General features: G+C 34.8%; 1 protein-coding gene and 1 pseudogene across 2 annotated transcripts; one reads left to right on the top strand and one right to left on the bottom strand.

Moving 5' to 3' along the window:
* Nucleotides 1-2780: 2780 nt before the first annotated feature.
* On the bottom strand, nucleotides 2781-6191 carry LOC145005046 (G-type lectin S-receptor-like serine/threonine-protein kinase At1g61490; annotated as a pseudogene). The gene is made up of 7 exons (XR_013662491.1): nucleotides 5540-6191; nucleotides 5358-5467; nucleotides 5084-5274; nucleotides 4800-5010; nucleotides 4488-4719; nucleotides 4261-4408; nucleotides 2781-3189 (listed from the first exon to the last, which is right to left on the bottom strand). The product of XR_013662491.1 is annotated as a G-type lectin S-receptor-like serine/threonine-protein kinase At1g61490 (transcript).
* Nucleotides 6192-8056: 1865 nt separating this feature from the next.
* On the top strand, nucleotides 8057-11379 carry LOC145004407 (G-type lectin S-receptor-like serine/threonine-protein kinase At1g61480). The gene is made up of 7 exons (XM_078963318.1): nucleotides 8057-9482; nucleotides 9552-9668; nucleotides 9784-9974; nucleotides 10048-10258; nucleotides 10348-10585; nucleotides 10677-10830; nucleotides 10917-11379. The coding sequence occupies exons 1-7, from the start codon at nucleotides 8186-8188 to the stop codon at nucleotides 11211-11213; spliced, it is 2505 nt and encodes an 834-aa protein (XP_078819444.1). The 5' UTR covers nucleotides 8057-8185; the 3' UTR covers nucleotides 11214-11379.
* Nucleotides 11380-13266: the final 1887 nt, after the last annotated feature.

The raw sequence follows: 13266 nt of genomic DNA, 5'->3' as shown, positions 1-13266 counted from the left end.
GGCAGTACAAACGAATGGCTTGCTTCGTTCTTCGTTATCTCACTTCTATCGCTCAACTTTATGAGTTTATTTTGTGGTATCTTTGCATCAGCAACACAACCAAACACCCTAAAATGCCCCAAAGTTGGTTTCTTCTTCTGCAAACCTTCATATGGAGTCATGTCGTTTATTCCTCTTGTTGTAACTCGATTAAGGATCTTGTGACCTCACAGATTGTTCAAATTTTCTGCGTTCTACTACTCTGTTTTGTTGTGGGGAGTAGGGTGTTGTCAACTGTCTCTTAATTCCTTCTTTCCTGCAATATTAAGTGAATTCATGGGACGTGAACTCACCTCGTCGGTCTATGCATAGTGTTTTCGGCTTGTGTTTCCCTTCACTTTTAGCTAATATCTTGAACTTATTGAAGGCAGTTAGCGCTTCATTCTTGGTATTAATTACAAACACCCACATGTAGCTACTATAATCTTCTACAATCAAGAGAAGGTATTGATTACCTGCACGAGTTTGGGGTGTTATAGGACCAGCTCCAGTGGGGAACTAGCTCGCCGTTGTGCTTCTTTTGGGAACGGTTGGCGGGTTTGCTTGGCGACTAGGCATCCCTCACAAATCTGTGTGGGATGCTTCCTGTTCATGTTCTTGAGTTAGATTCATATTGGCCTACTTTCGTTTGGGGTTGGGGCACTCAGATGCGAAGTGCATGTATATTTCACAGTTGAAACATTTTATATGACTCTTATCTCTTCCCTTTCCTCTATTATTACTGGTGTCTCGTGATGCGGCCTCTTCTTCCCTGTGAGCCTCCTCTTCCATGATAATTTCCTTGTCCCCCCTCTCACTATGAGAGGAACCACGTCCTCTTCAGTGCCTCCTTGGGTCTTTTGACCTGATTGCCCTTCTGATCGAGTAAGCAATAATCCCGCTTCACCGCTTGAGTTATCACTACGAACTCGTAAACGATCTTCATAGGCTTTGAGTCTCCCATTAGCTTCTTCAAATGACATGCTATCAAGGTCTAAATATTGTTCTATAAAGGCCACAAGTTTCAGATACTTTTCTGGGACAAAATCTAACAACTTCCTTACCAAAACATTGTCTTCTATTGTTGCACCAAGATTGATGTATTTTGAGTGGGATAAACTCAACTTTCCTGCAAACTCATCTATGGATTCTCCTTATTTCATCTTAAGTGCATCAAGCTCACTTTTGAGAGTGTGCAACCTTGCATTTTACACTCGATCAGCACCTAGGTACCTTATTTTAAGCGAATCCCACAATTCTTTTGCAATATTCTTGTTGGCCACCTGCATGAGAATATCTTTTGGAATTTCCTGGAAGATATAAGCTCTTGCCATCTTGTTCTTCTTTTCATTCACAGTCACTCCAACTGTGGGTTCAATGGATTCCCAAACACCTTAAGTATCCATGATAGTCTCCATCTTTATCGCCCAAGTGGTGTAATTTGTTGAAGTCACCAACAAAGATTGTGAGATAGTTCCGTAAAGCCATGTTTTCTCGATGGCGTCAATTTCATCCCATTTTTCTTTGTCATTGCCAAAAGCAATAGAAGTCGATGGCAGGACGTGTTTGCTTAACACCAAAACCTTTGCAGTGAGTCTCAAACAGCTCATGCCATGCATCGCAATTCATGCGTTCCAGATCCAAGATGAGGGGAACGAATGATTTGATGTTAGTAATCCCATATGGTTTATTGGAATTTTTTTTTATCTTTTCTGATGAATGCATCTTGAAAGAATTGAGAAGGGTAGAGAGGGATTAAGAAAATAGAGAGAAAGACGATGGATGAAAAATATTGTAGCCTTACAAAACACAGAGATCAGTGGCAAAGGGATGAACTGCCAGAGAAGAAAGGGTAACAAGAACAGACAAGAAAATAATAGTTTGATACCATGCTGTAACAATAATTTTCCATGAATCGTTCATTTTCTCATTACGTAAACATACATACTGAACAATACATGATGGGCTACACATAAGGGTTGAAGGCCCACAACACAAATACATACACTAATAATAAGGCCATCCCCAATGGGGATTCTATGAAGAGTTTAATGGGATAAAAAGTAGTGATGTGGCACTCAATAGAGTAAAAATGCAATGTAGCTTGAGTTTATTGAATGGGGAGTTCAATCCCCATTGAACCGTGTAATGGGTTTTTTTTTTTTTTTTTTTTTTTTTTTTTTTTTTTTTTTCAATTTAATATAACAATTTCTAGTGAAAATAACACTTTTTTTTCAACAAACATATTATATATTATTATTATTTTATTTATCTTTATTTTATTTTATATTCAATAATTTAGTTTATTAAGTTACTTTATATTTTTTTTATTCTAAAGAATAAAAAAATATATAAATCATAAAAATATTTTAAAAAGATAACATCTTATTTAATGTATTATTCGTCACTTTTAATTTTTAAATTGTAAACTATAATTAATATTTTATAATTGTAATTTTGAATTTCTAATTAATGTAATATTTTAGTTTTATTTATTAATATTATTTATAAAAAAATAAAATGATGATGTGGCAATCCATTGAACTTTTAATAGTTTAATGGAGTGTAGAGTTTAATGGGTTAAATAGTATGGTTAGTGGAATACTGATGTGTCAATCCATTGAACTCTTAAGAGTTCAATGCATTGGAGATGGCCTAATAATAATAATAATAATAATAATAATAATAATGATAATAATAATAATAATATCGTTAACATGAGTCTCCCCTCTCTCTGTAAGGACCTTTTTGGAGAGACGATTTTGGACTCCACATGCAAATGTATATTACAAAAAAACTGTTAGTAGTTTTGATTGAGCCAAATCAACTAATTGCAAATCATATACATAACAAATACATGTGTTATCTCAATTACTTGCTATCGCCCTTCCATCATGGATAGACTGACTATATTTCTAGAACACATGTTTTTGAATTCCTCACGAATACCATTGATACTAGGCACCCTTTGTAAAGTAAATAATGACACTTTTGGCTCACGAATTCCTCACTGCATAACATAGACACTGCTTCTGACATTGTTGGCCTGTCTTCAGCTAAGTCTTGAACACAAAGAAGCCCCACGTGTATGCATCTCAACCCCTCTGTTGACTCTCCTAATGTCTCATCCATCATTTCTACTTCTCTCCCTTCATTCCATGACTTCCATGCCTGAAATGTATGTGTTAGGAATAAACGAGAATAATGACACAGAAACGATACATGTGTTTAATGTGGTTCCATACGTCCACACAGGAAGTAGTATTCTTTAGGGGTGAGCATGGTGCGGTTTTCAGACCAAACCGAACCACAAACCGCATGGTGCGGTTTTTGCATTCTTAAAACCGTTGGGTGCGGTTTTGCAATGGTTCGGTTTTTCGGTTTTTAAATGCGGTTTCGGTTTGTATCGGTGCGCTTTCGGTTTTTAAACCGTGTTAAGAATTTGGTGCAGTTTTCTTATGTTTTTTCGTGCGGTTTTTTTAAAACTGTAAGAACTGAAAACCATATGCATATAAGCTTGTATTGTGCTGTTTTTTTTAATACATTCATTTTCAGCTCAAAACAAAATTACATAATCAAAAATTGTAAGTCACTTAAAATACAACTTGTCACTACTCTCACAAACTAATTAATGATTGAAGGTTGGTTGATTTTGAGTTAATTTGTTACAAGCTTATTACATGTAATCGATTAGTACGTTTAGCTAACAATAGAACATTTCTTTTGCAACCCATATAGTTTTATACAAACACAAAATAAACAAATAATAAATATATTATCGTTTATAACTATTTTAAATAGAATGTATATAATATACATTGATTGATTTATTACTATACACACTTGCGGTGCGGTTCGGTTTTGATGGACCGGTTTTTAGGATAGAAACCGCACCGCACCGTTGACCTTCGGTTTTTGCAAAAATTAAATCCGCACCATTGGTTTTTGCAACGGTTTCGGTTTTTCGGTTGCGGTTTACTGCGGTTTTGTCGGTTTTTCTTTAGTCGGTTCGGTTTTTGGTCACCCCTAGTATTCTTTTCTCACAAGCTTGAAACCGATATTATAGTACAAATAAAACCCTAGCTATGAGTTGTTATATATAGAAAAAGTACAAATGTAAACCCTAAATTGAACCAGGTCGGGCCCATTTACAACTCTCAAGTCACATTTAACAGTGTCTTCTGTTATGTGTAAATGGGAGAAGTTATGTGCTATGGTTTTGTGAGTGGAATTTATACTTACGCGTCCAAGTGGATAGATTTGTTCGTGATGTATGAATTCGGTATTCCTTTTACCACTTATAATCTCCAATAACATTACACCGTAACTAAATACATCTGATTTCTCTGAAAATACTCCTCTCATTGCGTATTCAGGAGACATATAGCCACTGCATTTCACCATAAAAAGTCAAAAGTTAGAGTATTCTCAAGAATCAGAACTCTAAATCGGAAATGAACGATTCTCACTATGTTCCAACAATCCTGTGAGTGTTTGCTAGATCTTGTGTCATTTGAAAAGTATGTGCCAATCCAAAGTCTGATATCTTGGGATTCATTTTGTCATCAAGTAGAATATTGCTACACTTCAAATCCCTGTGTATTATCCTTAAACTAGAATCCCGATGAAGATAAACAAGTCCACGACCAATTCCCTGAATGATGTTGAAACGAGTCGCCCAATTGAGTTGCGTACGTAATTCTTTGGATCTATTGAAATGAGAGATTGCTGAATATTATAATTTACTGAAAAATAAAAAATATTGATCAATTCAATCGCACCAAATAGAAACGTGTCCAAGCTTTTGTTTATCATGTACTCATAAATCAACAATCTCTCTTTCCCTTCAAAACAGCAACCCAAAAGTTTAACAAGATTCCTGTGTTGGAGCTTAGAAATCAACATGATTTCATTCTTAAACTCTTCAATCCCTTGCCCAGAGTGACCTGATAGCCTTTTCACTGCAATTTTCTGTCCATCATCTAACATTCCCTATTTCAAACATTTACTTTAACTCCTTGGAAAATATATAACAGAAGGAAGTTTGTGGATACAAGATTATTACCTTATATACTGCACCAAATCCTCTTTCACCAAGTTTGTTTCTGTAGCTAAAGTTGTCAGTGGCAGTTATAATTTGTTCAAATTTGTATATAGGCAATTCAAATGACTCATTGGTAAGATCATCTTCTTGTAGTGTATCCTTCAAAACTATACCATCCTCCGAATTGAAGTGATTCAGCTTCGTTTTCTTTCCTACAAAGATAAATTTTTTACACGTATAGAACTACAGATCATTAAGAGTATTTGGATGATTCTAATAAGACATATTTTCTTACCTTTCTTATATGCGCTACACTTGTATAAACAAAAACAAAGCCACCTAAGAAGACTAAACCACCTATGGCTGTGAGACTTATAGCAACTGCTTCTCCTTTTGTATCTTCACCTATAAACTTGTGTTAGCCTTATGCAAATTAAACTGTCTATAATTATGATCTAAACAAGAATTTTCATTTACCTGATTCCTCAAAAGCAAGGCGCAAGAAAAGATCCTCCCCACCAAATGAAAACTGTTGGATATCAATGAGGTCTTTTGTCCAAATCATACAGTGAATTCCTTCCACAAATGTATACGCCTTACAAGAGCAATTACCCAAACACCAGCTTCCACATTCTTCACTATCCATGTATGGAAAATATTCATGATAATCTGGAAGCTTAATCCCTTTTATTACTTGAAACTTATCTGGTTCACTCTTACTTTCATTCTTCTCACATAAAAGTTCATTTCACCTCACACAACCCCTTGTCCAGTTACTTTCCCTCCATTCATCATCCGACCATGGTAGAAACCCTCTTAAGCAATCACAAATAGGAAACTTTTGTCTGAACAAATTGAAAAAAACACCACAAACTCCATAAACATCACAAGGATTCGCTGGGGCTTCCCATGTAAAATCCAATACGCCTTTCAACCATGCCATATGAAAGCTTGTGGTGGCTTAAGAGACAAGAGTCTGATCTAATGAGATTGAACTATCTTTAGTTAATATATCAGTTGATAAAAGTTTACAAAAGTGGCACTTCTAATAGCCATATCCTTTTGCAGATTAAGACTTTAGAATTTGGAAAATTCACATATCTATCAGTTTAGTATGATGATCACATTTAATCTAAAGCCAAGTCTTTCCTTTGTTGTGATAAAGATAAACACTTGACTTTTTTCTGATCAAAATGTGATTTTTTACAATATGACATGGTCGCTTCTTTAATGAACTCACGACTAATATCCTGATAGATATACTTTATCAACTTTAATGTCAACCACTATATAAAAAAAGTGATATTGTACTGAGGGTTAGTAGTACAATTAATCATAGATCCAGTCAAAACCACATAAAGTCAACATGATGAAAGTAAACATTGTTTTGATCCTCTCCCTGGTATTGATCTTGAACTTATTGGTTAAAATCATAAATCATAGCATAAGATATTACATGTTGCAAGACACTAACTCTTGTATTAATGTAGGTTAGTCACATTAGTATCAGTTGTGCTCATCATCAAAGAAAATGTAATTTAATTAAAATCGTGAAATGTAAAAAAGAAAAAGAAAAAAAAAAGATCAGTTTCTTTAAAATGACAAAATAAAATTTGGTTATCATGCAAATTTCATCCCATTGCACATTCCTGAACGAATATAGGACATTCCATTCCATTTCATTCATCCTTAGTCTGGTTCCAAACAACTTTCTATTATGACTAATTAGGTGTTTCTGTTATGTTATTAGGGGGTTTATAATTTTTTATAGTAAGATCACTTAAGTTGCTTTAGTTGAAGTATAAATCGGAGGTTAGTGATAGTGAGTAGGCAATCTTGTTAAGGCTGTTTGGGAACCCTCTTAATGGTTTTATTAAGAGGTAACATCTGGATCTGAATCGTTAAGCATTCACGTCGTTTCGTTACGTTAATTAATTTCTTAATTAATTGTCATTTATGATATCGTACCAAGCAAGATACACTTTCAAACTTTATTTTTGCTCTTCTCCTCCATACATAGTTGTTTTGATTGAAACTTTATATTTATACTTTTGTTGTCCACTTTGCAAAGGAGTTCCCCATCACAATGCGCTAGATGACTAAATAATAGTATGATATCAAACACAATTAGAAGTAATCAATCACAAATACCAATGACAGAATTCAAAGTATCAACGAGAACACAACAGAAGACTCAACTTTCCCTTAATAATGTATGGGTATGACCAACATAGGATCTATATCTATATTTTTCTGTATCAAAATAACTACTTAAAAACACCTACTACAATAATTTAGGGGGTATAAGAATCTTTCTGCTAGTGAATTATGAGAATGCAGTTTGCAAACAGAGATATGTTACGATGCTTTACATTCACAATTCTTATGCTCACATGTTCTACTTGATATAGCTTTAGATTAACAGAATAGTAATATAAAACGATCACTTCATCAATAAGGACCAATCTTCAACCATGAATCCAACTAGTTTAGCTCAAAAAAGAACCAAATCTATACTGGTTCTTAACAAGCATGGAAGATAATCAATTTGTGAAGAGCAACCTGCATACAAAAATATATACAACGTACATTAAGATCTTGAAATTAAGGATTCGTAGGAAGGAAAGGGTCAACAAGATCTTATTACTATTAAGTCATGCATTGACTACTGAGCACAAGAAACACAAGTTTTTGGGAAGCTACCTAATTCTATTAGTTTAAGTCATGTAGGAAATGAGTACTCAGTCAAACTGTCATCAACTGTTTTTTAAATTATAATTTCATCATGTTGACTTTATGTGATTTTGACCGGTAGAATATAATAGATAAACTATAGCTATCACTGATCAGGATGTTAGTCACTAGTTCTTTAAAAAAGGGATGATATTACTATAAATGTAAGTTCTAGGAAATTTGATAAGAAAAGTCAAAGTGTATAAGATAATAAGAAAAGAGCACCGGTGGAAAAGTCATTTTCTAAATTATACTACCGAAGAACGACTCGTTCATAGATTGAAATTTGATTATCATGCTAAACTGAAAGGATCCATAGATTGTGAAGTTTCCAAATTCTAAAAACTTAAACTTCAGAAGGTAGTGTCTTTAAAAACCAATAGGTATACAATGAGTATTAGAAGAGATATAGCTGCAAACCGTTTATGTATGTACATCCTGCTTATTTCACTACAACACTGCAAGTCCACTGATACATTGACCAAAGATAATCCGATCTTGTTAAAAAATACTCTTGTCTCTCCCAATCGAATCTTTGAGCTAGGGTTCTTCACTCCAGGTAATTCCACTAACCGATATCTCGGTATATGGTTCAAAAATATTCTCCCAAGAAAATTTATATGGGTTGCAAACAGACAAAATCCAATCTCAGTTTCCGACACCAATCCCACCCTCACAATTGGCAACAATGGGAACCTAAGAATCCTAGATGATGACCAAAAGACAGTTTGGTCAACAAGCATAAAAGTCCAGTCAAACGAAACAATCGCAAAGCTTACAGACGCAGGAGATTTTACTCTTAATGATACAATCTCAGGGTTGACTTTATGGGAAAGCTTTGACTATCCTTGTAACACTATCTTACCAGGAATGAAACTTGGAACAAATGGAAAAACACAAGGAAAATATTTACTGACATCATGGAAAAGTGATAATGATCCAACAATTGGAGATTTTGTAGTTGGGCTTTCGGGAGAACAACCACCACAAGCTTTCACATGGCGTGGTGTGAAACCGTATTGGAGAAGTGGGCCATGGGATGGAGGAAGGTTTATAGGGATACCAGAGCAAGAGGCTGGCTACTCGAATCTAATGACTCTCATGCCTGAGAACTCACAAGGAGGAGCTTACCTCACTATTAATGTTTATAGCTCATCTGATATTAGATGGCTTTATTTGAGACATGATGGTGTGTTAGAGTTGAATTACTTGGATGATGTTCGTAACATATGGGAATTTAGTTGGGAAGCACCTGCGAATCCTTGTGATGTTTATGGAGTTTGTGGTGCTTTTTCAATTTGTACAAATAAGTCTACTATTTGTGAGTGCTTAAAAGGGTTTGTACCAAAATCGAATGATGAATGGAGTAAGAGTAATTGGACAAGGGGTTGTGTGAGGGGAAATGAGCTTTTGTGTGAGAAGAATGAGAGTAGTTTGGCTTCTGGAAAAGGTAAACCTGATAAGTTTCAGGTAATAAGTGGGATTAAGCTCCCAGATTATTATCAATACTTTCCTTACATGGATACGGATGATTGCAAGAGCTTGTGTTTGGGTAACTGTTCTTGTAAAGCGTATGCCTTTGTGGAAGGGATAAACTGCATGATTTGGGAACAAGAGCTTATTGATATTGAGAAGTTTTCATTTGGTGGGGAGAATCTTTTCTTGCGCCTTGCCTTTGAGGAATCAAGTAAATTCAAATTCTTGATTTTTGTAGATTTTTTCTTACTTCTTTATAACTATTAACACATGTTTATAGGTGAAGAAACAAACGGAGCAGCAGTAGCAGTTGCCATCAGTCTCACAGTTATAGGTGGTGTAGTCATCTTAGGTGGCTTTGTGTTTTGTTTATACAGGTGGAGGAAATATAAGAAAGGTAAAAAGATACGTCTTATAATCATCCAAATACTCTTACTATAATGGGCTAACTTTAGATATCTCATCTTTACATCAAGAACTGATCCTTGTGTGTCAAAAATTTATCTTTGTAGGAAAAAAAACAAAGTTACATAACTTAAGTTCGGAGGATGGTATTGTTTTGAAGGATACACTACAAGAAGATGATCTCAACAATGAGTCATTTGAATTGCCTATATACAAGTTTGAACAAATTATAACTGCCACTGACAACTTTAGCTACAGAAACAAACTTGGTGAAGGAGGATTTGGCGCAGTTTATAAGGTAATAATCTTGTATTCACAAACTTCCTTCTGTTATATATTTTCCAAGGAGTTAAAGTAAATGTTTGAAATAGGGAATGTTAGATGATGGACAGAAAATAGCAGTGAAAAGGCTATCAGGTCACTCTGGGCAAGGGATTGAAGAGTTTAAGAATGAAATCATGTTGATTTCTAAGCTCCAACACAGGAATCTTGTTAAACTTTTGGGTTGCTGTTTTGAAGGGAAAGAGAGATTGTTGATTTATGAGTACATGATAAACAAAAGCTTGGACACCTTTCTATTTGGTGAGTTTGTATTGATCAATATTACTCTTTATTTTCACTTGTAAAATCGTTATAATTGAGAAAAAAACTTATATTATTGTTTGAAATAGATCCAAAGAAACGTATGCAACTCGATTGGGCGACTCGTTTCAACATCATTCAGGGAATCGGTCGTGGACTTGTTTATCTTCATCGGGATTCTAGTTTAAGGATCATACACAGGGATTTGAAATGTAGCAATATTCTACTTGATGACAAAATGAATCCCAAGATATCAGACTTTGGATTGGCACGTACTTTTCAAATGACACAAGAGCTAGCAAACACTCGTAGGATTGTTGGAACATAGTGAGAATCTTTCATTTCCTATGTAGAATTGTTAATTGTGATTCTTAAGAATACTCTGACTTTAGACTTTTTTTTTTATGATGAAATGCAGTGGCTATATGTCTCCTGAATACGCAATGAGAGGAGTATTTTCAGAGAAATCGGATGTATTTAGCTACGGTGTAATGTTATTGGAGATTATAAGTGGTAAAAGGAATACCGAATTCATACATCGCGAACAAATCTATATCTATCCACTCGGACACGTAAGTATAAAAACATATTAACATACCACATAACTTCATCTAATTTACATGAACGTTTTTTTTATGGTTTGACATAATTTCTTCAGGCATGGAAGTCATGGAATGCAGGGAGAGGAGTAGAATTGATGGATGAGGTATTAGGAGAGTCAACAGAGGGGTTGAGATGCATACACGTGGGGCTTCTTTGTGTTCAAGATTTAGCTGAAGATAGGCCAACAATGACAGAAGCAGTGTCTATGTTATGCAGTGAAACTCATCTTCCAGAGCCAAAAGTGCCATTGTTTACTTTACAAAGGTTGTCTAGTATTAATGGCATTGGTGAGGAATTCAAAAACATGTGTTCTAGAAATTCAGCCACTCTAACTATGATGGAAGGGCGATAATTAGATAAAGTGGCACAAGAAACTGATAACTTTAGGTATGATTTGCAATTTTGTGACTATATGTTGTGATGAACAGTGTAACAAACATAATTTCGATAAATTCAGCAATAGATTTGTTTCTCTATGTAAAATTAGGAACGTACCAGATTATTGGTTAATCAGGCATGAATGGCATTTAATACATTAAATGTGAATGAAATTATAAACCCTAACGTTAGTTCTTTGTAACGAAATGACAAAGTATTACACATAATTACAAAATTATTGTATAATTAAAGCATGAGATCGTGTATTGCATAATAAACATTGCAACAAACATGATTTCAATAAAATTTGCAGTAAATTGAAATCTCTAATGTAAAGGGGAAACGTATCACATTATTTCATGATGAACATGAATGACATATAATATAATCCCGTAATATACAGAGTACCAAGCATAATTTCTGGAAGTTTTCAACAAATTTGAATTTCTATGAAGAATTAGATCCATTCCGGATTAGTTCTACACCAACATGAATGATATGATTAATGATATCAAACCCCGTAAAACTCGAAAGCGATTATAAATCCTAACGTTGATTTACTGTAACAAAACACGGAAGTGCACAAATCTTACTATATTAGTGTGGAAATTAAGAATGAGATCTTAATCTAAACAAAATCTGTGAAAATTCACCTCTATCAATTGAAGCGTGGCTCCGCAATGGCGTTCCCACGCAAATGTACAGCAATTAGCTTGAGGAAAGCCATTTATAGTTGATGGCAAATTTGATAGGTACATAAATCTCCGAAAATATGAGTTATTGCTATGTTCACCCCCTAAGACTTATATAAAATGTCAAACATCTCACAAATAATTTGTGGTGATTAGAAGTCATTATCAAATCTCTCCGCTTGCAAAAACAAACCAATATGTTACAGTTTGGTTTCTGTATTATTTTGTTTTTATTTAATGTTACTTTATGATTAGAACCGACAAAAACCGGAACCGTATATTGCTATTTTTTAAGAACCGGTTCCAACATTGAAGACACAGCAAGAACCGGTAGAACCGGCGATCCGGTTCGATTCTAAATTTCCGCCGACTTCGGCTCCCGGGTGGGATCGATTCGGGCCGGTTCCAGCCGGGTCGGTTCCTTTGCTCATCCCTAGTTTATGTTATATATCTTTTATATATTGGGACAAATATTAGAAAAACACATTGAGAGGCCGCCACGATGTGTTGATGTGTATTGCGGGCAGGTGTTGTGAATGTCACCCCCTCATTTTTTCACCCTCAATGTGAGAAATTACCACAACTTTACCATATTTCCCCTAACCATTTTTTTTTTTCATTTGTATAGTATGTGATGCTTTTGCATTAAAAGAGAGATGTAGTGATATGTGATCCTTTCCTAGATGAGAAAGGAAGTGATGGGATGAGTGTTGGAACTTTATTCTACACAAAAAACACATGTTGGATTTGTCCCACATAGGAAGAACAGAAAACCTTGTACCATTTTACAAGACTTGTCCAATTCATTTAGGTGTTGTTTGTTTTTTCGAAACAATAATGTTTGCAGTCTAAAGACCACCTCTACAATCCTCTGTAGCAGAAGAGATGGACCAAACGATTGCAGCATGTAATAAAAAATATGTTTGTTTTTTAACATCTGCAGACTACTGCAGTGAGTTAAAGTAAGGTGTGAAGATGTTTGAAGCAGATGCTCTAGTGCTGCGGCACGCAGCACATGGGTATCAGTTGTTAAGTCAGAAATATTTTGAAAAACAAACAGCTGCGAATGACCAAGTGGTGCGCCCGTATTACGCGGCGTAACAATAAAAGATCAAAAGATGTTTTTTAGAAAAAAAACAAACAACACCTTAGTTAAATAGAGCAACTAATGGGTTAAACATCTTGGGTTTGGGTTGTGGTGATGGATTAGTCATATAGGGCTGGAAAAGACTTAGAGTAATTATATATTAATGTCAAATATTAGGGCCCTGGGCACTTCTTGACAACAAAATACATTTTTATTATTATAAATCCGAAATTAATTATTAATTAACT

Source organism: Lactuca saligna, chromosome 7, assembly GCF_052625555.1.
Source record: "Lactuca saligna cultivar CGN05327 chromosome 7, ASM5262555v1, whole genome shotgun sequence".
Lineage (NCBI taxonomy): Eukaryota > Viridiplantae > Streptophyta > Magnoliopsida > Asterales > Asteraceae > Lactuca > Lactuca saligna.
This window is presented reverse-complemented; position numbering and strand designations above follow the sequence as displayed.